Below are 26,993 nucleotides of genomic sequence, written 5' to 3'. Positions count from 1 at the left end.
AGGAAATTCCTTTCCCTGGGCCATCCTGTTTACACACACTGAGTCATTCCACTGGATAATGAGGCTCCTGCCATCTTCTCCAAATGGTGTTTAAACACAATTGAGGCAGCATCCAGGAGCTGCTTCTAGAGTTTCTGGGAAGTAGATTGAATCCCAGGTCATTCCTCTCCTTTCGCTGCTGAGGCATACATTGCTTGGTGTTACCTGCACTAGACTCCCTCCCCATGCATACTTAAGAAAAAAGGCAAAAGTGTATCTGGATACCACAGCCCTCGGTGTACCACAGAAGGCTTCTGGGATGCAGAAGATGCCTAGTCAGTGCTTGAGGAGGGAGGGAAGGAATGCAGGGAAGGCAGTCTTTTAGTTTAAAACTTGTGAAGAACTGTACTGCTGCCCCATTTCTCTTCTTGCTGTAACAACCAGGAAGCTCGGAGTAAACATTACTGCTCAAACATAGCAGCACTGTGGTTCCCTGAGTTTGCTTACTTGTTTTGTCCTCTTTTCTGTGCTCCTTATTTCCTTTTTCTAAAACCCTATAAGCCTAATTTTATTTTCATTTTGTTCACTTTTGCACAAACCTTTTGGGAAGAGGTAGAGGAAAAAGAATAAAGCAAAACAAGGTCCTCAGTAATGATTTGTTGCTGGGGAACTTCTTTCCTGTCATGACTGGTTTCATGGCCCTTTCGAACTCACACACTACATTACCACAGTCCAAATGAGAGGATGGAGGGACGGGAGGAAGGATGAATGAATAATTGTCCTTCACACTCCCGTCTTGCAGGTGGATAATGTAAACAAGAGTGAGAAAGCCAGACCATTCATTTGTTCTTTCAGTAAATATTTACTGGAAGTTCACCAGTCTGTCCTCCAGGAAGTGAATCAGTAGATCTTGCCAACTCAAGTCTCCCTAGCTTTGATGTGGGACTGGAGAAAAAGCAGGGACTGAGTCTCCTTTAAACACAAAGAAATGAAGAAAACTTGGAGCCAGACGTGCCTTGCTGGTCTGTCCCAGCATTGCATTGCCTTGCATGCAGTAAACTCTTAATACCTAAGCTGTGACTTCAAGCCTGTCCCTTCCTGTTGTGACTTCCCAGGCTTTCTGAATCAGTCCCGATCCATTGTGTAAACCCCCAGGTGACTCCATGCAGACTGAAAGGGAATTCCACGTATTGTCTTTATTTCCTAAGTATTTTTTTGTGAATTTGGATCAGTGAATTTGCAGGAACGACCTTAACTATCAACCATATAGCGAATCTTCATGTGCTCCTTCTACTTGTTCTTCACATGGAACCCAGTGACGAGTGGTGCAAAGCCTCCATGGGTCTGCTGGTGAGAGTCGATTACTTCTGCCCAGCGTTCTACAGCACTGTTAATGCTGGCATTTTGTTCTCACCACGTGAGGCTGTCAAGGATTGTTTCCATGCCCATCTTCCCCACAGCATACTCTGAGCTCTTGGAAGGATGCCACAGTAATCTGCTCATCCTTGTTTTTTAGCAATGCACATGGTCTCCAGTATATGGAATGTGCTCAATAAATGCTTGCTGAATGAATGCATGAGTGAGTGGATGGTGAGTGATGGACACTGAGAACTCTCTTACGTTTCTGTCAAGGCTTCACCATGTTTCTAAGCGGTGGAGGCCCATGCTGAGGATCTATACTAGCTCGTGCCTTTTCTTCTCACTGTCTTTTCCAATTTGTGTGTTCAGTCGACACTTGGAATTCTTTTTATGCCGGATGTTGTCAGCCCAATGGAGAGTTGACTTCCCTTGCTCTTGGGAAAAGGGGATCCCCGGGCACAGCCTGAAAATATGGACTGATGAAGTAAGCAGTGATGACCTTCCCCTGCTGTGCTCTTACATGAGTATATATTAATGGGCTGTTTCTAGCAGAATCTTTCACTTAGTGTCTCCTGAGTGAGAAGACAAGCTCATACCAGTGTGTCCTTCCCTGATTCCCTTGCATTGCTTATTAATGGCTCACAAAAAGGAAGATTCTTTTTTTTTTAAGCATTTCAGTTATTTTTAATTAAAGAAAAACATCCTTCTCCAAGGGCAGCAAAGTGAACTGAATGTTAGAAGGAAGCTGGGTGTGGGTTTCTCGCAAGCTCTTGTTCCAAAACCTGGCATTGAGGAGAAAGGGCCCTCCCGGAGCTCTGGGGAAGGTTGGCACAGCACAAGGGTTCCTTTCGTGGGATAGGCAAAGCCGCCAGCCTACACATGGTCACGGGATTGGTTCGAGTAGGTTCTAAGGCAGCTGCCACGTGCCAGTGTGTTGACATGATCGACATTAATATTCTTGGAGGGGGAGGCATTAAACTGAGGAATGACACAGGGAGCCAAGAGAGTGGCTTATTCGTTTGGATTCTGAATCACAATCAGGAAATAGTGGTTGTCTGGTGCAACCATAATTTCATTTTTCTTGGAGCAAATTCAAAGGAAGTTGAGATCATTCTGGGGGTCAGTTTCACGCACGGTGCTCCGTGCCTTCAGGATGAAGCTGTGCATGAGGCTGGCACACTGTGTGGTGGTGAGGTTGACCGTGGTGCTCTTGATGGGAATGCCGTCTCTGTTCACCATGATGATTCTCTGGACTCCCCTCTGGCTCTGAAGTCACTTCAGTGTCTCCTCCGCCTCTGATATTTACGACCGATCCGGTAGTCCTGCATTGCCAACACTCAAAAAGGAGAATTCTTAAGCCCCCAGTATGCCACTTCTTTAAGCAGACTGTGTTGATTTTATTAAACAATAGAAAGCGTTTTTAAAAAAAAAAAAAAAAACTATAATCATTTTCATTAGAATTGGACTCTCCCAACCCACTGTTTTTACTACAACTTTCTTCAAAGTCTTCCGTGCAGATTGCAGCAATGAGAATTGCGACATAGAGGTGTTAATACTTCAGGTCTACCTTTCTTTTCACCATCATCACGTGCAATGCTCTCAGTTCACACACTTTCACTTTTGGCCGTGTGTGTGTGTGTGTGTGTGTTTCACAACTGGTGAAAATAAGGTCAGATTTATGAAACAGATACTCTTTGAGCATCTGCTATGTAATAGGCACCACAGAAGATGGTGAGTGAGGACTTGGAAAAGAATCAAACAAGATCCCTGGTCTCAAGGAGCTTTCCATCTAGGCAGCAGGTCAAATAAACAGAGAGGCATGTGCAAGGCATTATGGGAGTAAGGATGAGAGATGCCCAAGGCACCCAGTTCCCCCTGGGTGTGCTGGTGGGAAATGGAGGTGGAGAGGAGTCTTCATACAGAAGGTGAAGTTTGAGTTGAGCCTGAGAGATGAATAGCATCCCACTCAGCAGACAAGAAAAGAAGGAAGATTACAGACAATAGTGGCGTGTACCAAGGCTCAGAAATGTAGAATTCATGGTGAGTTTGGGGAAGTACAAATGGTTTTGGAAAGGTTGGAAGGCAGGCGGAGTTGATCGCCAACATACTTGCTAAATATTTGCCCGTTGCACAGAATATGGGTTGGGAGGAAATGAGTCTGGATATGTTCACTGAAAAATTTTAAATAAATGAGTGAAAAATCAGAATTGTATTCCATCAACATCTTCTCCACCAATCCTGGCAAGTCCATTTTATTTTATCTCCTATACCGTTTGTGTTCTCTAAACAGATTGTCCTGAAACCTCCTTGCTGAATGTTGTCCTGGTTAGTTTAACCCACTCCTCCTGGTTATTTTAACCTAAACTCAGGAAATCACTGAAATGGGAAATGTCTCCAACATCAGGCAGTGTAGGGCTGATGGTTATTCTAGAAGATCCTTGGCTGCTGAAGGGTGAGAAGAGAAAACGAATGGGGTTTGCATGGAGGAGTTCCCAGCCTTTGAGCTCAGCATTACTGGAGCATTTTACAGCAGGCTTTGTAAAGATTTGGTTGAAAATCAACTCAAAGTTTTCTCCCTAATTGGCTTGGCCCGGTTTAATCTGTTATTGGTCAGGCCGAGCTGGCTTCTATTATGCAGCACACTGAGGATTTCCGGTGTTGCTCTTATCCTAATGGAGGCTTGCTGCTTTTAGAAACAAATCTTGGTGTTGGCAAAAGCCGGTATCATGGTATCCTCTGAAGTAAGCCCAGAAGGACTTCCATCTGATACAGCATTTTAGACCTTTGACTAAAAAGAGCAAATCTGGCCGGGCGCGGTGGCTCAAGCCTGTAATCCCAGCACTTTGGGAGGCCGAGATGGGCGGATCACGAGGTCAGGAGATCGAGACCATCCTGGCTAATCCGGTGAAACCCCGTCTCTACTAAAAATACAAAAAACTAGCCGGGCGAGGTGGCAGGCGCCTGTAGTCCTAGCTACTCGGGAGGCTGAGGCAGGAGAATGGCGTAAACCCGGGAGGCAGAGCTTGCAGTGAGCCGAGATCCGGCCACTGCACTCCAGCCTGGGCGACAGAGTGAGACTCCGTCTCAAAAAAAAAAAAAAAAAGAGCAAATCTTGGATTTGGAATTTGCATGCTAGGGAGTTATGGTTTTATGTTTTATTCTCCCCCAAATAGAACAAAACTTCCTATTTGTTTCTGCCTCTTTGGGTTGAATCCTGGCAATGCTCAGGTTACCCAGTCTGAGCAAGCAGCACCTGCAGCAATGGGACGTCTGCAGAGAGGGCCTATTCTTGGCCCAGGATACCGTGGAGTAACACCAGAGGAGGGGACAGGAGGATCTTGTCACTTCAGGTCCAGCATTGCTGGGCCCGGTCTCTTGAGACCATCCAGTGCTGAATATAGAGACTTAAATGGTGAGGGGAAGGAGGAGGGACATTTTGTTATGGGACTGGGGAAGATGTTTGTGTGGACAGAAGAGGGACAACAGAGAGTCCATGTCTGGAGAGTTTGTGAAGGTAAAGAAGCAAACCAGCAGGGAAGCCGTAGAAGACAGCATGCATGTCTGCCTCTGCAGTTCACATGAAGAGAGAAGAGGAAGTGGAGAGTCCCATTTTCCCTATAACCCTGGAAGGAAGTTAGATTTCAGAGTACCACGTGCACGAATGTGGTGAGGGCATGCTGTGTACATTTGCAATCCCTCAGAAGTAAACTGCCTTCTCCCTCCCCATCAGTCTCCTTGCCAAACCCTTGCGGAGGCTCTGGGGAGTTTGCACAGTTCTGCTGGAGGAAGTCACTCATGATAAGAACATTTGCCGTGCTGAAATGAGCTCATTAGAATCAAGAAGACCAACTTATAACTCCAGAAATATACATCCATCCATACACTCAAACACAGACATGCGTTTTACAGGTTTTAGAATGCTAGTCTAACATCTGTTTTCCTTTCCTTGTTAATTCCATTCATCCCCACACCCCCTCGGGCCTTGTCCCCTTTCCTGACTCCAACGTGAATTCCTCAGCAAAGCCTTATTTAAAAGATGAGAGAGAGCCTGCATTTTGAACGGGCTCCCAGAGCTTGTTTTGGAGGATTTCTCCACCACCCTCCAATCCTTGTTGGCCAGCCAACTAGTCAGGTGATCACTCTAAGGTCCCAACCTGGACAAATCTGTGTCTTTCGATGCAGGTGTCTTGCTATCAATCAGCACCTGCCAGCCTCCTAAGGCCTGCTGGAACCTACTGGGCATCAAGGACAATGGCAGTGGACAGGGTTGAATCAGCCAGAGCAGTGACCCACAACTGTTGGCTGAGCAAACAGCCAAACCAAAAGCAGTTGGGCTGGGGAAAGTTCCTTGCCTGTTCCCTTTCCTGGAACTTCTATTGTGGTTGCTTTTATGCCTCTGTAGAAATGGAATTTTTTTCCCATTCGTGTCATGTCTTCTCATGCTTTATTTGAATATTCTAGACTCATGAAGCTTGTCTAAGACAATGTGAACCATAGCATCACAGCAAATCAGACTTGGAGGCAATATAAACTGGTCCCTTCAATTTATCAGTGAGGTTGCTGATGCCCATTGAAACAAACAGGTTTGGCCAAAGTCATACCTCTAGTTAGAAGCATATCCAGGTCTAGAAGTTGAGTCTCTCTCATTCAGTGCCTAGTCCTTAAGTTTGTGTCTGTTTAGCGTATAAGTGCACGGTGTACATTGCAGTCATCTGTACACGATATTTATTCCAATAAGAATAAAATTACACATAATAGATACCATTTATTAAACAGTTATTATGTATCTAACATTGTACATATTGTACATTGTATGTACATTGTGCATATTTTGCATGTAATATCATTTACCCATCTGGAAACCCTACTTTGTGGTTATTAATATTATCTTCAATTTATAGTTGAAGTACCTGAAGCACAGAAAAGTTGAATAATTTGCCCTAAGTATGTAGGGGAGTCCTAGAACATTGTAACTTTCCTAGACTCTGGGTTGTGTTTCCATCAGCAAATAGGTACTGAACCCCTAGAGGGGCTGGAGGTCTTACCTTCTCAGTGGGAAGGAAAGATGTGTGAGCAAGTCAATCACAGAAGCACACAGTGATGGCTGCAACAGAGGCCTGAACACAGGGTGGTGGGGACCAGAGGAGGAGGGTTTGGGCTTCACCAAGGAGGTGGCATCTGAGTGATCTCAGGGATGCACAGAAGCTTGCCAGTCGGAGAGTGGATGTTTGTGCACAAATGAGTGGAAGGAACTAATGTGGCAGGGGACAGTTAGGAGGGTGAGAAGGCAGGACCATGGTCGTTGCTGGGGAGATGCTGGGAGATGAAGCTAGGGAGGCAGATTGGAGGCAGATTATAAAGCTCCTGTATGCAGCACTAGGGAATTTGGATTATATTCAGTGAACGGAGTGGAGCCAACAGGAATTTTTTCTTTTTTTTTTTTTGAGACGGAGTCTTGCTCTGTCACACAGGCTGGAGTGCAGTGGCTGGATCTCAGCTCACTGCAAGCTCCGCATCCCGGGGTTACGCTATTCTCCTGCCTCAGCCTCCGGAGTAGCTGGGACTACAGGCGCCCGCCACCTCGCCCGGCTAGTTTTTTGTATTTTTTAGTAGAGACGGGGTTTCACCGTGTTAGCCAGGATGGTCTCGATCTCCTGACCTCGTGATCCACTCATCTCAGCCTCCCAAAGTGCTGGGATTACAGGCTTGAGCCACCGCGCCCGGCCCCAACAGGAATTTTTATAAGCAGGTAGATAACAGAATCAGATGACAGGGGCTGTGTGCTGGATAGACTCTAGCATTCTGGGAGACTGGTGACAAGAAACCCCATCAGGAGGCTGTTGCAATGGTCCAGGTAGGGTTGGACTGTTTCCAGCTGTCTGATGGGCATGGGCTGTCACACCATGCTTTTGCTTACGCTGCTTCCAAAGCTTAGAAGGTCTCTTTGACTTAATCCTCATGAAGACTGCATGCCCATCTTTCCAGACTGTGCTCAGGGGCTCTGCATGGAGACCCCCTTCAGTCCCTGCCCTGAACAGATGTGTGTTCCCCTCCATTTGGGTCTTCTCTATCACTAGTACCTTCTTTATTCTCTCTTGGAACACATAAAACCTTGTTGCACGTGCTTGCCTAAATTTAACTCTCCCCTTTCAAACCCACCTTCTTTCAGGCAAGACCAGACCTTTGCCTCCTTAAATACTTGGTACGGGGCCTGACATTTAGTGAGCTCTCCATAAATGCATGATGGATGAATGGATGAATAAACTTTCTTTCTTTCTTTTTTTTTTTTTTGAGACGGAGTCTCGCTCTGTCGCCCAGGCTGGAGTGCAGTGGCGTGATCTCGGCTCACTGCAAGCTCCACCTCCCGGGTTCACACCATTCTCCTGCCTCAGCCTCCCAAGTAGCTGGGACTACAGGCACCCGCCACCACACCCAGCTAATTTTGTTTTGTTTTGTTTTTTTTTTTTGAGACGGAGTCTCGCTCTGTCGCCCAGGCTGGAGTGCAGTGGCCGGATCTCAGCTCACTGCAAGCTCCGCCTCCGGGGTTTACGCCATTCTCCTGCCTCAGCCTCCTGAGTAGCTGGGACTACAGGCGCCCGCCACCTCGCCCAGCTAGTTTTTTGTATTTTTAGTAGAGACGGGGTTTCACAGTGTTAGCCAGGATGGTCTCGATCTCCTGACCTCATGATCTGCCCGCCTCGGCCTCCCAAAGTGCTGGGATTACAGGCGTGAGCCACTGCACCCGGCCGATGAATAAACTTTCTAAACAAAGGCAGTGACTGTAGACATGGAAAGAAGAGTCCAAATTTGGGAGGTGGTTTTTAAAGCTATATCAAGGGTAGGCAAACTGTGGCCTCTAGACCAAATCTAGCCTCTTTATATATTACTTTTGTAAATAAAGTTTTATTGGAACTCAGCCAAGCCCACTTGTTGATGTGCTGTCTATAGCTGCTTTTACTGTATAATGGCAGAGTTGAGTCATTGTAACAAAACCATGTGGCCTGCAAATCCAAAAATGTTTATTACTATCTGGCCTTTTACTAAAAAAGTTTACCAACCCCTGAGTTAGATCAGTAGGATTAGTGACTGGCGGTAAAGGGTGAAGGGAGGAATTAAGACATTTTATTTTTCTCATATCTCCCCACCATGCCTAATCCAGAGCTTTGCTCCTGAGTGATGGCATTGACCCACAGGCCTGCAGGTACTTAGAAAAAAATACTGTGTATGTGGCACAGGAGGAAAAGGGAGATGAAAAATTACCCCATATGGGAAAGAGACCCAAGGAAGAAAGGACAAGGGGCCGTAGCTGCGAGCCAGAAGGGACCTGAGTCCGGCTTGTCCCTGCTGAAGCCCCCATGCTGTTCTCTCTTGCAGTCATCCAGTTTGGTTTCGTCACCCTCTTTGTGGCCTCCTTTCCCCTGGCACCTGTGTTCGCCCTCCTCAACAATGTCATTGAAGTGCGGCTGGATGCAAAGAAGTTTGTCACGGAGCTGAGACGGCCGGATGCTGTAAGAACAAAAGATATCGGTATGTGCCCCTCTTAGAGGTCCCACCAGGCCCATCCTTCTGTCATTCTGTCCCGTCTGGGCACAGTCACACCACACCAGGAATCAAGAGGGCTGTGAAAGCCCCTCTTCCCTTTGGGTCCCTCATCCTCGTATCCTGAGGTGCAGGGATGCCTTCTGAGACCACATTATCCACCCCAACTTGTGATCTGAGCTTCCAGACAGGGGGGCTACCTAAGCCTTTCCAGACAAGCCCATTCCAGGGGGCCCAGCAAAGCTGCTCGGTAGTTCACCTGCAAAACATCACCCGGAGCTTCAGCCTTGTCATCACTGGGCTGAGGGTGGGAGTGAGCCAGATGCTCTCTTTTCTGTCTTGTAGGAATCTGGTTTGACATTCTCTCTGGAATTGGCAAGTTCTCTGTTATCAGCAATGTAAGTACTTACATTCATGACACACTCGCTCTGTGGGAAGGGCTTCCAGAGAAGCTGAGGTCTTCAAAGTGGGAAGCCAGCCCTTGCACCTCCCAGCCTTTTCCATTTGGAGCTTTATTGGTGACAGCACTCTGGTTAACAGCTCACAAATGCCTTGTAACTCATCGTGCTGTCGCTAAGGCTGTGTAGGTTTATTTTTAATTTCACAAGGAGAAAGGTAATTATCCATCAGAATGCATACTTTGGCCTTGACAGTCAAAATCAGATCTCTCCTTTGAGCCAAGAATGATGAGGAAAGAATTCTACGTATCTATTCATCTCTTTCCTTTCTTATTCTACTCCTGAGTTAAACAATGCATGGAGCATTGCCCAGGCTGCAGTCCCTAATTACAGTTCCTCCAGGTTGTCAGTGCAAAGTCTTAATTATCTCCAAGGACTCTGGCACTGCGTAGGTTAAGATAGGACCTAGAAGAAGAAGGGTCCCACCTGTGGTGACCTGCTTAACTCTCTTGCCAGACATGTCTACACTGCAGAGGAAATCCTGCTGGGCCCCAGCCAGCTCCTCTTCTGCTGTGTTCTTATATGGACAGTGGCCAGGAAGGGCCTCCTGTCCCACCTCCCAAGAATGTATCAGCCAGCTCAGTGCACACCAAGAAAGCCACAGCCCTTTTCCCCTGGGAGGCAAACAGTGATTTGACCTGATTTCCTACTAAGATCATATAAAAAGGCTGGAAAGTGTGAGGTGAGGCAGAGAAAATCAGCCCACTGCATTTTGAGTGTTGTGATGTAGGAAGTGCACATCTCGAGGCTTAGAAATAAGGTGCAATTTGGAAAACAGCTCAGTCTGCTACTTTGAAGTTGTGTCTGCTAGAACAGAGGCCCCGAGTATTAATCACTTTGCATCTACAGTACGAAATGACATGCAGTCTTACTTCCCTGGCCTCTTTAAGCCTTGTTTACTTATCTGTCAAACAGGAGATAGTAGTAGTACCCACCAAATAAGACCATTTGGGACATTAAATGGCATGATGAAAGGACATATAACGAGGGCCCAGTAAGTTGTAGCTGTGATTACGATGTTATTCCTTCTCAAATATGGTTCTGGCCGTTCACATTCACATACACATTTAGAAAACAATATCTGAACTACATTTTGGTAAAGGGCTTTAATTGTTGGTGCAGGATGCAGTATAAATACCTGCCAGAAAGATTTAAGACTTTCTTTGCAGAAAGTACCTCCGTGTTCAAATATGCAATCATTCATTTGTCGTTTGGTTTCTCCATGGACATTTATAGAGCACTTAGATATGCCAGACACTCTGTTGGGTGTGTGTGGCTCCATCTAGCAGGACCTGCTTCTTTCTCAGCTGCGTCTCCGTTTTCTTAAGTAAAATGGATACAAGAATAAGTTCTATTACATGACTTGCTGAAAAAGTGTCGAGAGATAATGATCAAATGAAGCAAACTGTGGAATCATATTCTTGGTATTTCTGGCTTTCTGGTACCACTCAGGGGCAGAAGTACGTGGGCATTCCATTTCCTTGCCCGTTACACTTACGTAGTACCCTCATCACTACAGGTGATTTTCTCAGGAAAGCGTGCACTCTGTTTGGGCTCAACAGCAATGTTAGATATCTCAGAGGTGGTTTAACCCTTCCAGCACCAAATGGTCCAAACTGACTTAGCATCCTTTGCTGCGGTGGTTGACTTGTGCTCTTTTGACAGCCACTGTCTGGTGGACTTCTTGTACTTATACACATCAAAGATGGAAAAGGCAGGTGACTCAGCTGCATGAGCTCAGGGACCTGAGCATGCTGTATGAGCTTCTGTGTCAGTCAGAGCAGCTCCTTCAGATGGACAGCCTAAGAGGGGACAGTCCTTTTTAGCATCAGTCCTGGCTACTCAGTGCTTATGGTTCTCTCCCTCAGGCTTTTGTCATTGCGATCACCTCCGACTTTATCCCCCGCCTGGTGTACCAGTACTCCTACAGTCACAATGGGACTCTGCACGGCTTTGTCAACCACACCCTCTCCTTTTTCAATGTCAGCCAGCTGAAGGAGGGGACGCAGCCAGAAAACTCACAGTTTGACCAGGAGGTGCAGTTCTGCAGGTAAAGTAATCTTCAGGAGGAGGGCAACAGAGGGTCAGATGTAATAGATCCAGATAATGATGGGGATGACCTAGAATTGACGATGTTTTAGACAACAGACCACACATGTGGCGATTGTCCCCTAAGGTTATAATACCATAGTTTTACCATACATCTTCTGTATTTGGATATATTTAGGTATGCAAATACTTACCACTGTATGACTGCCTACAGTATTCAGTAGAGTAACATGCTGTGCAAGTTTGTAGCCTGGGAGCAATAGGCTATCCCTTATACCCTAGGCGTGTTGTAGGCTACCTAGCATCTAGATTTGTATAAGCACGTTCTGTGATGTTTGCGAAGTCACCTAAAGATGCGTGTCTCAGAACATACCCCCATCGTTAAGCCACACACAACCGTACATCATTCTCCTTTCCCTCTGTCTCCTGCTCTCTCTCTGCAGTTGTTATCAATCAATTGTTATAAATCAATTTTGATGACTCAAAAAATATTTATGGGCTGCCTTTTTCTAGACACTATGGAGCAGACAAAGAGCCTTGTCCTCACGATCAAGGGGGCTATGGTCTGGTTGCGAAGAAAATAAGCAGAACAGATAGGAAATAGTAGGTTATTTGCTGAGCTTATGTATGGACCATGAGCATTGTGGGTGCTCAGAGGAGAGGGAGATTACTTGAGGGACTAGAATGGAAAGGGTGGGCCTCCTGGAGGGGCTGCTAGGAGCTGTAAGACAGAAAAGAAAAGCATTCTAGATGGGGAGTCATCATGGGCAAAGTCATGGGGTGGGCACAAATGTGGGCTGTTGGAGAAGCACTTGGGGCTAGGTGATATGGTTAGTAAGGAGACACACAGCAAAGGCATTAATAAAGGAAATACAGTAAATGTAGAAACTCCTACGACAGCGTAAGCCAAAAGGTTGTTGAATTTGAATAGATGGGATAAAGTACCTAATGGGAAGTCCTGAAATCTGACGGGAATTATAATGTGATGCAATAGGAAGGCACTGGACTTTTTTAGTGTTGGGGAATTATAGGATAAAGGGAAGGTTTAGGGAAATTGATCTGGTCTCAGTGAGGACGATGGGCTAGAGTTGGTAGGACCCAGGGAGGGCAGCTGGGCTGCTGCATCATTTAGACATGAACCGTGCTGGGCATAGACCAGGGTGGTGGGAGGAATTATGAGGAGGGGAGAAGATGAGCTATTTCACATGAAATGTTGCAGAGTTGGAGGACAGCAGACATAGGAGAGTGGCTGAGCTAGGGTTATCTCCAGTTTGGACTGAAGTCAGAGGACTGGGAAGTGGTCACACTGATAGGGAGAGGGAAGATGCTGAGAGAGTCTACTTTGATGCTACCTATGATGAATTTGATTTCTATCACGTTACATTTAAAACGATGTTAAGAAATCCAAGGGGCCATTTTCACCCAACTCCTTGACACACTTAAGCTGGACTTCTGGAGACGTCCAGCTTAGAGTCCGGATTGAAGGCCATCACCACAGGGGTCACCGAAGCCCCAAAGTGGAAAACTCTCCATTACTTACCCAAAAGGGCAAAAACAGAGAAGACGAGCGCAGGTGAATAATTTATTCAACCTGTTTGTACCCTGGTTAAAAGATGGTCCCAATAAAGCACTTGATGCAAGATCCTACCTCATATATACAAATCAGAATAATTAATTACACCAGTAACACAGGAGAAGGTATTGTGGGACCAATGTCGGGCTTTCTTAGACCATCCCCAATAATATCTGATGTGAAAGCGGTGTTTTCAGCTGTGTTTGCAGCAGTGATGACCCTGGGCATATCTGCCGTGCTCTCCCACCTGGGACCCTGGTGCCCAAGGCCACCCTTTTGTAAGACAGCCACTTAGGTTCAGATTTGCGGTCTGAGACCATGAACGAGAGAACACCAGTTGGTTTTCCCAACCTGGGTGACTGAGTTAAACAACTGTACTAACCTGTGGTTTAAATAGAAGGGTATTCTGGTTCCAGGAACAAAAACTTCAGGGTTCCACTCTAGTCAACCAAGAAAAGATAAAAAATGAGGAACCAGACCCAAAAGTGGATGAAGAAATTTACTCATAAGTGTCCATTTATATTAGCCTAGATGTTGCAGGATTTTTCACATCTGGGCCTATAAAGAGTCTGACTCATACTAAAATCACATTGCAGGCAGATTTGCTGCCAGGCCATGCGCTGCCCGGGGGCCCCTCTGCATGGTTCGCACGCTAGACTGTCTGTCCATGGTGCCGGACTTGGATCTGCAGACCCCAGCGTAGTTCCACAGCGCAGTGGGTCAGGAACAGCTCAAGGCCTTTCCAGTAACATCTAGGTCTTCTCTAGGCAGGGTCTAAAACTCACATCTAAGAGCGCAGGTCTCCACCTCTATCTCCAGTGAGAGGCAGCACCAGTGTGACTTGTCACGTGTGAAAGCCAGGCTCACATCATCTGTTTCTGTAGTTGCTCTAGAAGCACTTGTCCTCACGGAGCACAAGGGTCTCTGATCTTGCCCTTGACCATCAGATTTTCCACTAACACCTACGAGTATGCCTTTCAGATATATCACTGATTAAACTGGCTTAAATTAATAGGGATTTTAATGGTCCCTATGGAAAGTTGAGGGTAGGTCTAATCTCAGGCAGGTTTTCATTCAATCCAGTCTGCCCAAATCCAGTCTCTGCCCACCTCCCAGCTCCACTGCAGTCAATGTTGACTGTGTGTTTGAGTTCCATATGATTGCCAGGAACTGTGGTGAGAAATAAGGAAAATGGGTGCTGTTCAGCCAAAACAACCAATGCCCAGGACACCAGGTGTTGTGATTATGTGTGGATCAGATTGAGCTTTCTTGTATCTGCCTTCCGAGTCACTGGATTTTCTAGCCAGCTGTAAGGCTCTGATAATCGTCTCCCCATTATTCCCATGCCAGTGGATAAGATCATGACTTGTTTGTGGCCCGTTTTAGAAAAAAGTCAGACACTGAGTGGCAGAATTATCAGTAGGCACATGCATAGCAAGTGCACTTTCATTCTGTATTTCTGCCAAGAAAATTTATTTGCAGAAAACAAATCATCCCAAGATCAAGCTGAAGTGACTTTGAAGCATCTGTCATTTTTGCCTCCTGTCTCTCAGTACCAGTGAGGATTACAGATTCATTAGGCAAATACTTTTGAGACCCTACTAAAGGCTTGGCATTGGTTATGTAATAGGGAGCAAGACCTAGTGCCTCCCTCGAGAACTCTAGATGGAGCAGGCAAGTAAGTAAACACAGAATTAAAATTAAAATAGAGCTTTAATGATTGACAATAGGATAACAACAGAGAGCTAAGGGACCCCTGAGGAGGGAGGCCATGCACCTAGCCCAGGCTTAAGTGTTGAGGGGATGTTTCAAGGGAGAGGAAACCTGAAGAATGAACAGTACAAGAATGGCCATGGAGATGATCACATTGAAACTCCTCACTCATGTGGCCACATCAGCCTGGCTGGTAAGCAGGGTGGGGAGGGTGGTGGGCCACGGGGCAGCAAGGGCTGTGTCAGGTGGTGACGGAGGTTCCGAGAGAATCCTGTATTCCAGGGAGATAGGCTCAGGCAAGAGGGGTTAAGCTATGAGAGAGGAGGCTGAAAGCAAAAACAAACTCCATATTAAGGAGAGGATGCTGGTCCTGTTGAGGTGCGTGGAGTCTCTTGTAGGGCCGCAGGGTACCACTGCAGGGGTTTCAGAGGGCAGTGATGAGATCAAGCTTTTTATTGGTGTTATGTCTCTGCCTACAGTGTAAAGACTGTGGGGTTACACTGAGGGTTCCGTTTAACATAAAGAGATGCCCTACTGTGAAATGTAGGTAGATGTTCAGAAAATAGGGTCAGCAGGTGATCTAGACATAATATGTCAAATAGGCGTGCTCTGGGGGCTACGTTTCCTAGATTGATAAGGGTTGTTGATGGAAATCTCTGCCTCCTGTGAGGCCCGTCCACTGCCTGCTGTGTGAACTTGTCTGGGTCACTCAATTCTCTGGAGATTTAGAAAGCAGAGGCATAACCTCTATGGATGTCTTTCTCAGTCAGGAATTGAGATTCTTGAGATAATTCCATATAGATTTATATGTACATGGAAGACAGAGAGAGAAAGAAAGAGAGAGGGGAGGAGGAGGAGAAGGGACTATGATAGAGGAATATTTTGAGAAACAGAGATACCTCCTCAGCTAGTCCTAGAGCCAGTTAAAACTGCTTCCGTGGTGGGAAACGAGGTTTGCCATGATTTTCTGGCAAATAACGTTGGGAACTTGTTGACCCTTCTTATTCTTAGCTTTCAGTGACCTCTGGAGATAAATGTGGTCAAATAAAACTGAGGTCTCCGGCTCCAACCCCGCCTCGCCAGGGATAGAGGTATCTTAAAAATAGCAATAAAAGTTAGGACAAGTCTCCGGCTGCCCGTTTGAGATGCATTCCCAGCATTTTGGAGCGATGCTTGCCTCAGTCATCTGACTGCTCTGGCAGGGCTGCTCCGTACACAGTCCCGTGACATCAATCTGCAGGCATGATTAGCAACCATTTGGCAGGGTCGAGGGGCCGCCACATCCTGGAGGACGAATGTGGGCTTGACTTCCCAGCTCAGCTGGAAGGGAGCAGAGAGATCTTGTCTCAGAGCTCGAAGAGCCTACCTGGGTATGGTCGACCCAACGGGTCTGCTTGGAGGTGTTTGTTGAGCTTCCAGCAGCAGCTTCTGTGGGTGGCTCCTGCCAGGTTTTCCTGCAGGTCCTAAGGGCTTGCATACCTCATATCCTGAGAAAAGTCTTTGAAGAGGGTGCTCCCTTCCAGCCCAGGGCTGCCTCCCATCTGCTCCCCACCGAAACCAGAGGCTGTTAGCTTCTCTGGGTGTCGCCTTTCCTGATTCTTATCAACCACTGGATTGACATGCTACTCATTAGTTCCTAATTGCCTGTTCTGTTTTCCTTTGTTAAGGGCCAGTTCCAGAAGGCAGTTTTAAGTAGCTCAGATGATATGAAAATATTGTATGTAGTTGTGTTCAGCATTAATATGACATTAATTTCCACTGGGGCTATTAAAATGTTTTTTACACGCCACTATTTGGAGTTGAGAAATGCATTTACTGGCTGATTTATTACATAACAAACGCTCATTAAAAAGCTGTTACTGATCGTTGACTTCAGCACCATCCCTGCCCACAGTGATTTTGTGTTGTGATGAATTGTGGCAGATGTCACTGTCACGAGTCACCCTGCAAGTAAGGACAGGATGAGGACATCTGAGTCCTGAGTCTCTCTCCTTTCCGTACCTCAGTTTTTCCATCTGTAAAAATGGAGGCTTTGGAATAAAAAATCTTTAAAGATTCTTTTCTTTTCTTTTTTTTTTTTTTAAACTTCAGGTTTAATGACATGTCATTTATTAATCTAGTTCTACAAAAATTCTAAACATTACAGGCAACCACTCCACCTCTGTTCTGCCTCCACCCTAACCCCTGCCCAACCCAGGCATCCTTCCGACAGTAATAGGGTTATACTTATGGGTGAATGTTTTCTAGGCATTTTTCTATGCATTAACATAGTATTAACTTGTAGAACTTTTAAGGTATTGTTTTCGTTTTACAATGAAAGATATTTTGAGTTAATGGAAATCTTATTTAAGTCATGTACAAATTCAGTTCAATCAATGTGATTTTTCACAAAGAACAATCTAGATAAAATATTAACATAATTTTAAAGCTAAAATATTATGTTGATTTCTGTGTCAGTTTCATATATAAGTCTGTCAAAATTAACACTATAATTTTTCTCAGGAAAGCTTAATATAAAAATGTACTTGAATCAACTGTATATTGCCATGAATTACATTCATCTTTTACTATTTTGAACGTTTTAATTGTAAAAGTAATTTCATAGACACATACTGTGTATGCATATGAGAAGAAAAGGCTCACTCCTCAGCTCCCATCCCAGCTCTTCTATCCCAGAAGAAACGGTTGTGTTCATTTTCTGCAAAAGCTCCAGAAATCATATTCACATAGATTGTCTTATTTAATTCTCACAGCATCTTCCTTTAACATGCAAGGTATACACACACACAGACACGCACGCACGCACATCTATTCATTCACTCCCGGCTGGGATTGAGACAGCTCCTGTATGCTCAGCACTGGGATACACATTTTAGGAGCTGCACTCTGTAGATCCGGGACCGAGGTTCAGAAATGTGGAATGACTTCCTCGGGCTCTTGTTGGCAGTAAGTGGCATAGCTGATCCAGATGCACACGAGCTTTTTTCTTTAGACAAGCTAGTGGTCTCGTTATTGGAAGTCTCTCCTTATTAGAAAACTCAGGGGAACTCTCAAAATTTATGTTACGCCTCAAGGAAAATGAAGGAGCATTGGAGGGGTGAGGGTGAGATCCAGGAATGTCCCTAAAATAATATGCCAGGGATTAAACTCTGCTTCTCTTTGGGGGACCATGGCTGGCAGCTGCAGGAGGCTGACCAGATGTGGGGGCTTACCCAATGCTGGGGAACTCAGTGGGACTTTGGGAGACCCGAGCCCCCCAAGCCATGGGAACAGGTCTGTTGTGGAGCTGTCTTGTGGCCTCCACCCACCAGCCAGCACTTGCCCATTTCATGCTATTTACCTGAACAGAGGTCCTGAGAGAAGTCCTGTGCAGCTGTGCACTTGGCTGATTCCTGATTTGCACTAAAACTTGCATCATTTAGTGCTTGCATGCTCAAAAATCCTTCTGGAAAGCTAGGAGGAACTGGAAGCCACAGTTTACATGCTCTGTCCTCTTTTAACCGAAAAGGTGTATTCCATAAGTAACTTCCAGTAAAAAGAGAAAGAATAGCTGCTATTAACTGGGTTCCTCTGACGGGCCAGACAGTGTGCGGAGCACTCGGCATTGACGCTCTGTCTTCAGAACAACTCTGTGGTGGAAAGTTCAGGCCCATTTTATAGTTGAGAAAGCTGGGCATCAGAATGTTAGGTAACTTGCAAGAGGACAGAGAACTACAGTGCTGGACGGGGCTTTCAACCCCTCACCTGCTGCCTCCAAAGCACAAACTGTTGCCAGTGCTAAACACTGTGTTTAGAAACAAAACACTCAGCATCACAGTGGTGGAAGTAATTAGGTTGATTAGCCACTCTCGTTGGTGAACACCTCTATTCTTAAAGCTAATTATCTCTTGGTTTAATTAGTGTCTTCTAAGTTACTCAGTGAAACGTTTGATAAGCCTGACTTCTTAGGGTAAAATTTAAAAACAATTGTGAAATCTGAACTTACATTGGAATGTAAACAACGAGTCATTTACCTGGTGGTAGGGGCTTAGGAGAATCAAGGTTTTTCAAACTATGAGTCATGGTTCATTAGTGAATTATGAAATCACTTGAGTGGGTCATGATCAGCATTTTAAAGAATAGGGTGGATTAGGATCGGATAGAGTAGAATAGGAAAATACCAGTGCATTGCACACAGCAAAGTATGTTTTGTGTAATTTTTATTGCAGTCTGTGTATGTGCATGAATGTAAAATGTATTTCTCACTGTAGGTCATAGTTTTTATAAAGTTAGCTTTGGAAAGAAATGTGAGCAGATGAATATTAAATTGCTCACTGTTCTTTTCTGTGGCATGGCTTACCATCAGTTCCTAACAGAACCACACTTAGCCTGACTGCATCGAGCTATTTTCGAGTTTTCTGTACAGATCTCTGTGTTAATCTTTCTGCAGATCCTCGATTAGATGGATATGCTTGTTAGACTCGAAACATGTTTTAGACACTGAGGGAGGACAAAGTGACATTTCCAAAAGCTGGGGTGAGTTAATAGCAGAGGTGGAACCAGAATTAGATTATTTATGGATTCTTTTCAGACTGGAAAAAAGAGGGGTGAGCAGTGGCTCGCATACTGAGGTCAGCGAGCAGCTGTTCCTGCAGAGATGGAGCTAGAGAACAAGAGAAATGGACTTTGATTGTAGCAGTAAGGATTGGGCTGAACCTGGGGAAGGATTTCCCCATGGTAAGGAGTGTGTGTGTGTGTGGCACCCTCCTCTGGAGGTCTCTAGAAGAGTGACATAAATTGCCTGCTGCTATGGCGTCCTGTCCGGGGGCACCAGGAGGATAGGTGAGTCTGAGGTTCTTCCCACCCCAAGATGTTCTCATTCACTTAGCCACGCTCCCCCTCTCTCCCATCAGCAAGGATAATCTGGAGCTGGCCGTGTTTCTGTCCTCAGCTGAGGATGGTTATGATGAATCCTGTGGTGCTCTGCTGGGCTGCAGTTAGCTTTGCTTTTCATCCGGATGTCAAACCAAGCGTGCGGCAGCTGTGATCAGCTGTTGGGAGAGGGGGAGTCGGGCAGGGAGAGGGTAGCTCCTGGCCTCCTGCCAAACCCTAGTCGAGTCTCCAGTGTCCACTTCTCAGTTGTGTCTTTCTGGTGCTGACTCTTATCACTGCACCCTTTTCTATCTTTGTATGTGCATCTCTTTTCCTCTTCCTCTTCTCCTCTTCTTCTCTCATCTCTCTTTGGACAACAGAAAACCAACAGGCTTTTATGTGGGCCTTTTAGAGCAGCTAATTCATTTATGGCTGGAGAAGGACCAAAGAGCACCTACTTCTGAATGCCCCTAAATTGTGGCCATTGGTGAGGAGCCCTATGATAACGGGAAGAAAGCCCAGATTCAGCCAGACTCGCATTCCTACCCTGACTCTGCCTTTACTGGTCACGAGACCTCGGCCACACACTTCAACTTCTCCAAGCCTCAGGTTCCTCCTATGTTATGCTGGGGTTAACAGTGCCTGCCTGAGGATGCTACAGTGAAGATGAAATGTGAAACCTTCCAGAAAAGCCGTTTGCTCAGGGATTGACTGGGCAGAGTCCCTACCTGCCTTCCTTGGCAGCCACTATCACTGCTTGGTGGCCTGACACCACCCACCTCTTTCTGTAGCCCAGGACTTGCTTTGCTTTTATTGAGCAGCAAAGAGTTGTTGAATTCCATGGAGAAAACTGTTCCAGGAAGGGTCATAGTTCTGGTACCAGCCTCTTGTCATGATTCCAGGCTTAGAAAAATGTGAGTCTGAGAAAATGAGCTAGTTTTCACATGAATCATTCTGAAATGGGGGTGAAAAGGCAAGGGTGAGGGAAAACCCAGGGCTTCTCTATGGGTCTGAGAAAGAGGCATGAGCTCACGTCAGGCGTTAACATTTTATAGTTTAAACCGTGCAGACAGATCAGGAACATGGTTAGCAAAACAGATTACTGATCAACTATGATGCTTCATGACCCTCCCATCCCAAATTCACTCAGCCTCCAGCTTGGTCTGGATCAGCCTTCTTTCTGGTTCCAGAATGCAGCCATGAAACAAGGCCAGCCCCTCTGGTGGCTGTAGTCCTGAAGCATCTGGAAGGGGAAGAGGCCCGAGACTGCCTGCTGGTGTCTGCATCTTTCCCCAGCCCCCCAGCTGCAGAGCACCATGCAGGGTGTCTGGGTCTCCCCTACCCACACAGAGGTCACAGGCTAGTGGGAGGCCCAGGTAGACCCACTGGCCTGGACTACCCTTAGATGCCCTGGGCTCCTTGGAGAGTTGAAGCCTGACACCGAAGTAAGCTTTGGGAGCTATTGGAGAGAGTCGTAGAAACATTTTTTTAGGACATTTCTAGGCTGACATTGGCTTTTTTGCACTTCAGTCCTTTTTGGAAATGTGTTGGTTAGGCCATAGATTTCGCCCACTTCCCCCTATTTCCCAAGTCAACGCCAAGGGCATGCGTGCCTGATGCTCTAGCCAGCCCTTGAGGTTTCACCCAGAGAATTACCACCCTGTTCTCCATCCCCTCCCGATCTTAACACCACATTTCTCTTTGGGCAGGTTTAAGGATTACCGAGAGCCGCCATGGGCCCCGAACCCTTATGAGTTTTCCAAACAGTACTGGTTTGTTCTGTCCGCCCGTCTGGCTTTTGTCATAATCTTCCAGGTGAGTTGTTGGGATAGGGAACAGCCCATTGGAATCCGAGCTGCAGGGGTACGGATACTGCACTCATTTCTTGCACCCACCTCCAGGTTCCCGTGGTACTCTGTGACGTAAGAAAGCTTCATGTGTGGCAGGCAGAAGTGAGGGCTTCTTTCCTGGTTGAAGCAGGAGGACTCTTGAGAGGGCTTTCTTTAATGGGTAGACTTCGCAGACAGAGAATAAAACACAGTGTAAGGTTACAAGACAGATGTGGAGTAAGTTGCAGGGTGGAGATAGATGCCTGTTTAAACCTAAGGCGAAGAAAGGAAAGGGGCCTTTGAAACCAGAGTCCCAGCCTGGGGCAGACAAACAGCCGCATCTCATCTCTGCAGTCATGAAAGAACTCAGGTTTGGAACCTTTCTTCTTGCACTCTGGGCTCCCTCCTTTGTTCATGTTGTTTTAGCCACTGAGACATCTGGTGGGAAGGGCCCCCAGAGCCATCGAGCCATCCCTGAATGAATAGCAAACTCGAGCCCAGTGATTCGTATCTGGGACAATAGCCACAGCTCCAATTGCATCGCTGAGATTCTCTGAGCTCGAGGGCCCCCAATTCCCACTCTGGGTGCCCCCGGTCTTCAAGCAGGGCTGAAGAACGAGCCCAGATCCTTTTCTCTTTGGCTCCCTCAGGCTTTTGTATTCCCTGAAGGCAGATCTCTGGGGGGCTCTAAAGTATCCTGCCCCGAGACCCCGGTCCAGAAAGTGGAGAAGCCCATCGGCTAGTCTTTCACCTAAAGAAGACGGCCATTCTTCCTCTAGAGAGATGGGGGCGATACGTTTGAATGATTGCTCAGACATCCCCTGCTGCCCCACCCCCCGGAGTCTCCTCACTTTCCCATATGTCACATGTCACATTCCACTCACGCCGGAAGGAATGGATTGAGAGGAAGAGTGTGTGACTTGGTGAAGCAGCTCGCAAGCTCCCAGGATGCCCGGGAGCCTCTGGAAGCAGCAGTTGGTCCCCAGCGTCTTCCCCTGAACCCCTAGGAACATGGAGGGTTCAAGGCTCAGTCACAGTCCCAGAGGGGAAAAGGCACGTGAGTGCGTAACTGGCAGCCAGAGAAGAGCATCACAATGGGAGGAGTGTGTTGCGTAAAGCTGGGTGAAGTGTGGCTTGGGGAATTGGATGGGAATCAGCTGCATTCATTGAGCCATGCCAGGCATTGCTGTCATGTATTCATTCACTGAGACAATAAATCCTCCAGGGAAAAGCAGTCCTAGCCTACTGTGTGCGCCAGCAAAGGGATGTGGTTTAGCAGCCAGAAGGAAGACCCCTGCAAATGTGCGTCAAAGCCTAGACCCGATCGAGGCAAGCAGGACGCAGGGGTTCCCAGAGAGGCAGGGTTAGCCAGGGTGGCCGCGGTGACTGAGAACGGTATAAGGTGAATGTCAGCAGTGCGTAGGGTCAGCGAAGGCCCGAAGTCAATGCAGAAACCCCAAGTCCGTCTCTAGTGTAGAGGATAGAGAGAGCCAGATGGAGGGAGGAGAGGAGCAAGTGGCACAGTGACAGCCCAGGAGAAGCCACTGGGCTTTGTCGCCACTTTCTAGAAAACCACTTTCCATTTTCTAAAGCACGGAGGGCCTGGAGGCTTAGAGGCCAAGAAGCAAGAACTGGACACATGGGAACACTCTGAGGATGGTGTGGGGGCACAAGTCCTGGTGAAGGGAAGAAGCAGTAGCTACTACTGACGGAGTCCTGCTCTGTGCCAGGCACTGCCGCAGATGCCCCACACGTATTAACCCATTTCATCCTGACAGCCACTCCGGGGTAGGCACTGTTGCCACTCCATTTTATGGGTGAGGACACCAAGGTAGAGTTATGCTCATTGGCTGCGATCCCTGGGCTGGTAAGTTGCAAAGCCAGGATTCACACGGAGGCATTGTGCTCCAGGGTCACCACCTCGCCGGGCCAGGCCTCTCCAACTCGGCCCTTCTCTGCTTGGCTTTCTGCAGAACCTCGTGATGTTCCTGAGTGTCCTTGTGGACTGGATGATTCCAGATATCCCCACGGACATCAGCGACCAGATCAAGAAAGAGAAGAGCTTATTAGTGGACTTCTTCCTGAAAGAGGAGCACGAGAAGCTCAAGCTGATGGATGAGCCGGCCCTGAGGAGCCCGGGAGTTGGGGATCGAAGCAGGAGCCGGGCAGCCAGCTCAGCGCCTTCGGGCCAAAGCCAGCCAGGCAGCGTGATGTCGTCAGGCTCTCAGCACACCAACGTGTGAGCAGTTCAGCCTGCAGCAGAGGAGGGCACAGCAGCAGAGACACGCACGTGCACGCAAGCGTGTTCCTACACCCACACGGCGTGCTGTCTGTCTGCAGGGGCCTGGCTTGATGGGGTCTTGAAGAGGGAATATGTGTAGAAAGAAAGAGACAGAGAATGGGTGTAGGAAGGAAGAGAAATGATGCTACTTCTCAGAAACTTCAAGCTTAAGTTTCTTTTAGGTCCTCTTTTAAGCTGCATCCTTTTGAGGTATCGGAACCCCACTGGGGTCTCTCCACCCCAGAGTTCTCAGGCACTGCAAGCATTCCCACATGCCCTGGGGCACCCTCCTGTACTTCACCATCATTTCTGACTTTGACCAGCTGTAAGAGAAATGCAGTCAGGAGCACGGTATCCCTACCTACTATCACTAGTGACTCAGAAAACTGAGTCACTTGCAGTGGGGCTGCCACAGTCTCAGCAGATGCAAATTAAGTTACAGGGCTGAACGGTGCAGATGCTGGACCTGATAGGAAGATGCAAAGGTCCAAACCTGGGCTTGTCCCCAATTCACGTCACAAAAACATTTGGAGCTAAATGCAGGTAGCTGTCGTTTTACGAAAGTTCATATTTAAAATAATAAAATAAATGGACATGTTCTTTATAAAGATGCATCTTTGATGATGGTGTCTCTGTCTCTCTCCCCTCCCTCCCTCCCTCCCTCCCTTCCTCCCTCCCTTCTTTCCTTCCTTCCTTCCTTCCCCCTCCCCTCCCCTCCCCTCTCCTCTCTTCTCCTCTCCTTGCCTTTCCTTTTGGTATTTATTGAGGTTCTACTATGTGCCAGGCATTGTTCTCAGACTAGAAATACAGCAGAAGATAAAAGAGACAAAATCCCTGCCTCATGAAGCTTACATCCTGGGGGTAGACAGACAGTAAGCTAAATGTACAGTGTTTGGGATAGTAATAAGTGCTATGGAGAAATATTAGGTAAGACGAGTAGACAGGAAGTGTGAAGGCACAGGAGGTAAGGGGTTTACCATTCTAAATACAAGTTAATGACAAAGCCCGATGGCGAAGAGGTTACATCTTGCAGCACTAACATAATCAATAGGTAGCAGCTTCCCAGAGTGCCATGCTGAGAACATGATGCAAAATCGGAAGCACCGTCCAAACATCACTCATCATTGCCGTTCCTACACCTCAGGCCCACCTGCTGCCCAGAAATCTGGTGCACAATCGCTTCATCCTAGTTCTTGCAGGTCAGCCTGGCTAGAGTCCAGCTGAATGCCTGAGTGGAAGCTGCAGGGGGGATGGTACTCCAGGGGAAAAATGAGAGCTGTGGTTCTGCTGTTTCAGCACACCTGGCAATGTGCGGGCCTGTAGGTGCTGGCTGGTCACCGGTGCCGCCCATCACGTTTCTGCTTCCCTCCTAGGAGCATGCAGAATTGCATTGACTGCCAGCCTGTGCTCAGGAAAGCGGCTGCTTCTTCTGTGGGGGTAACAGGACGTAGATGCAGCTCTTAGTGACAGCAGTAGGCTAACGTGCTCCAGGCCACTCCTGGACAGGAAATCTTACAAACAGTTTCAATTTCCTCACTTTTTTTTTTTTTTTTTTTGAGAGGGAGTTCCGATCTTGTTGCCCAGGCTTGAGTGCAGTGGCGCGATCTTGGCTCACTGCAACCTCCGCCTCCCGGGTTCAGGCGATTCTCCTGCCTTAGCCTCCCGAGTAGCTGGGATTGCAGGCATGTGCCACCAGACCTGGCTAATTTTGTAGTTTTAGTAGAGACGGGGTGTCCCCATATTGGCCAGGCTGGTCTTGAACTCCCAACCTCAGGTGATCTGACGGCCTTGGCCTCCCAAAGTGCTGGGATTACAGGTGCGAGCCACAGCTTCCGGCCTCTCACATCTTAATATGCAAACTTACCACTTGAGCTGAGGTTCAGACTACAGCAGTGTGGAACATTGCACCATTTGACAACAGGCTTTACCTGATTTGGGGAGAGTGCGGTGACCAGTGTGAGGAAGATGTTATTGCAGGGAGTGTTGATGACATGGAGATTCCAGGCCTATCAAAGGAAGCAATCCCCAGGGATGACTGCCAGTGTGGGTGGTGTTGACATTTGCAGGAAGCAGTGACAGTCCATGGTCAAGGTCGAGGGCTGCCTCCACTGCCAAGACACCCACTTGGCTCCAATTGTGCTATCTCCAGGCCCTTTGGCTGCTCATGGCTGGTTCAGGACCCGCCTGTTTTTCTTCCTCTTTTTTAAATTGAAAGAAACATTTTTGTACCATCATAAAGGTTAAGCTTGCGTACCAAGAAATATTCAGATAGTCCAACAAAATGAAGCAAATAAAATCACCCATAATTCCCAAATCTATAATCGACATTGGCACTTACTGTGTCTTGGAGACTCTCATCCCCCCTGCACACACACATCTAATTTCTTTTAATCACAGTTATGCTATTTTAAAGCAGAAAAGTATCTGAGACAAGTCTCAGTCAATTTGGAAGTTTATTTTGCCCAGAAGGAAAGAACGTGGAATCACAGAAAATCTGTGGTCTTTGCCTTTTTCTGAAGATGATGTTGAAGGCTTCAGTATTTAAAGGGGAAAAAGTGGGCTGGGGGTGGGTAAAGGGGAGGGTGTGATCTCATTACTGAATCCACATGTTACAAGAGAAAAGGAGCAGGTAGGCCGGGCGCGGTGGCTCACGCCTGTAATCCCAGCACTTTGGGAGGCCGAGGCGGGCGGATCACAAGGTCAGGAGATCGAGACCACGGTGAAACCCCGTCTCTACTAAAAATACAAAAAATTAGCCGGGCGCGGTGGCGGGCGTCTGTAGTCCCAGCTACTCAGGAGGCTGAGGCAGGAGAATGGCGTGAACTCAGGAGGCGGAGCTTGCAGTGAGCCGAGGTGGCGCCACTGCTCTCCAGGCTGGGCGACAGAGCGAGACTCCGTCTCAAAAAAAAAAAAACAAAGGAGCAGGTAGGAGCACAGCCAATTACGTGTTTTTCTGGTGCTCAGTAAATCGACATTTCCTGTAAGACAGGGTAAACACAGAGTAGCTGCCTAGCCTTTTCTGTGTAGCTCTCTGCTTAGGAACAAAAGGAAAGGCAGCTTCTTGCATGACTCAACTTTCAGCTTCGTTTTTCCCTTTTGGCAGATTGCTTTGGGGTCCTGAGTTTTTATTTCATGATATATATGCTGTCTTTTCATCTTTTTTCACTTCATGTATCTCATCCGTCCTTTTATTCCAATAAACATAGATTCATCCAAAGTGTGTACTGAACCCCTATGCGTCAGATCACTTTGGATGATCACCCAACAAAACACAGATTCCTGCCCTCAGGAGCTTACGCTCTTGTGTGTGGGTCAGAGAGGCAGAGCCAACAGTGAGAGTAAACTATTAATACACAGTGGGT

At 47.1% G+C, this 26,993-nt stretch overlaps 1 protein-coding gene across 1 annotated transcript in view; it reads left to right on the top strand.

Annotated features, from left to right (window-relative positions):
• Positions 1-24,241, top strand: part of ANO2 (anoctamin 2, calcium activated chloride channel) — a 372,967-nt gene extending 348,726 nt beyond the window's left edge. Inside the window, exons 21-25 of the mRNA XM_011955293.1 lie at positions 8,713-8,865; positions 9,223-9,275; positions 11,204-11,385; positions 21,231-21,336; positions 23,324-24,241. Of these exons, the coding sequence (XP_011810683.1) occupies positions 8,713-8,865; positions 9,223-9,275; positions 11,204-11,385; positions 21,231-21,336; positions 23,324-23,593 (764 nt within the window). The 3' untranslated portion in view covers positions 23,594-24,241. The remainder of the gene's footprint in view (positions 1-8,712; positions 8,866-9,222; positions 9,276-11,203; positions 11,386-21,230; positions 21,337-23,323) is intronic.
• Positions 24,242-26,993: the final 2,752 nt, after the last annotated feature.

Source organism: Colobus angolensis, unplaced genomic scaffold (assembly GCF_000951035.1).
Source record: "Colobus angolensis palliatus isolate OR3802 unplaced genomic scaffold, Cang.pa_1.0 Scaffold11, whole genome shotgun sequence".
NCBI lineage: Eukaryota > Metazoa > Chordata > Mammalia > Primates > Cercopithecidae > Colobus > Colobus angolensis.
The sequence above is the reverse complement of the archived record's forward strand: the minus strand, read 5'-3'. Positions and strand labels throughout refer to the sequence as shown.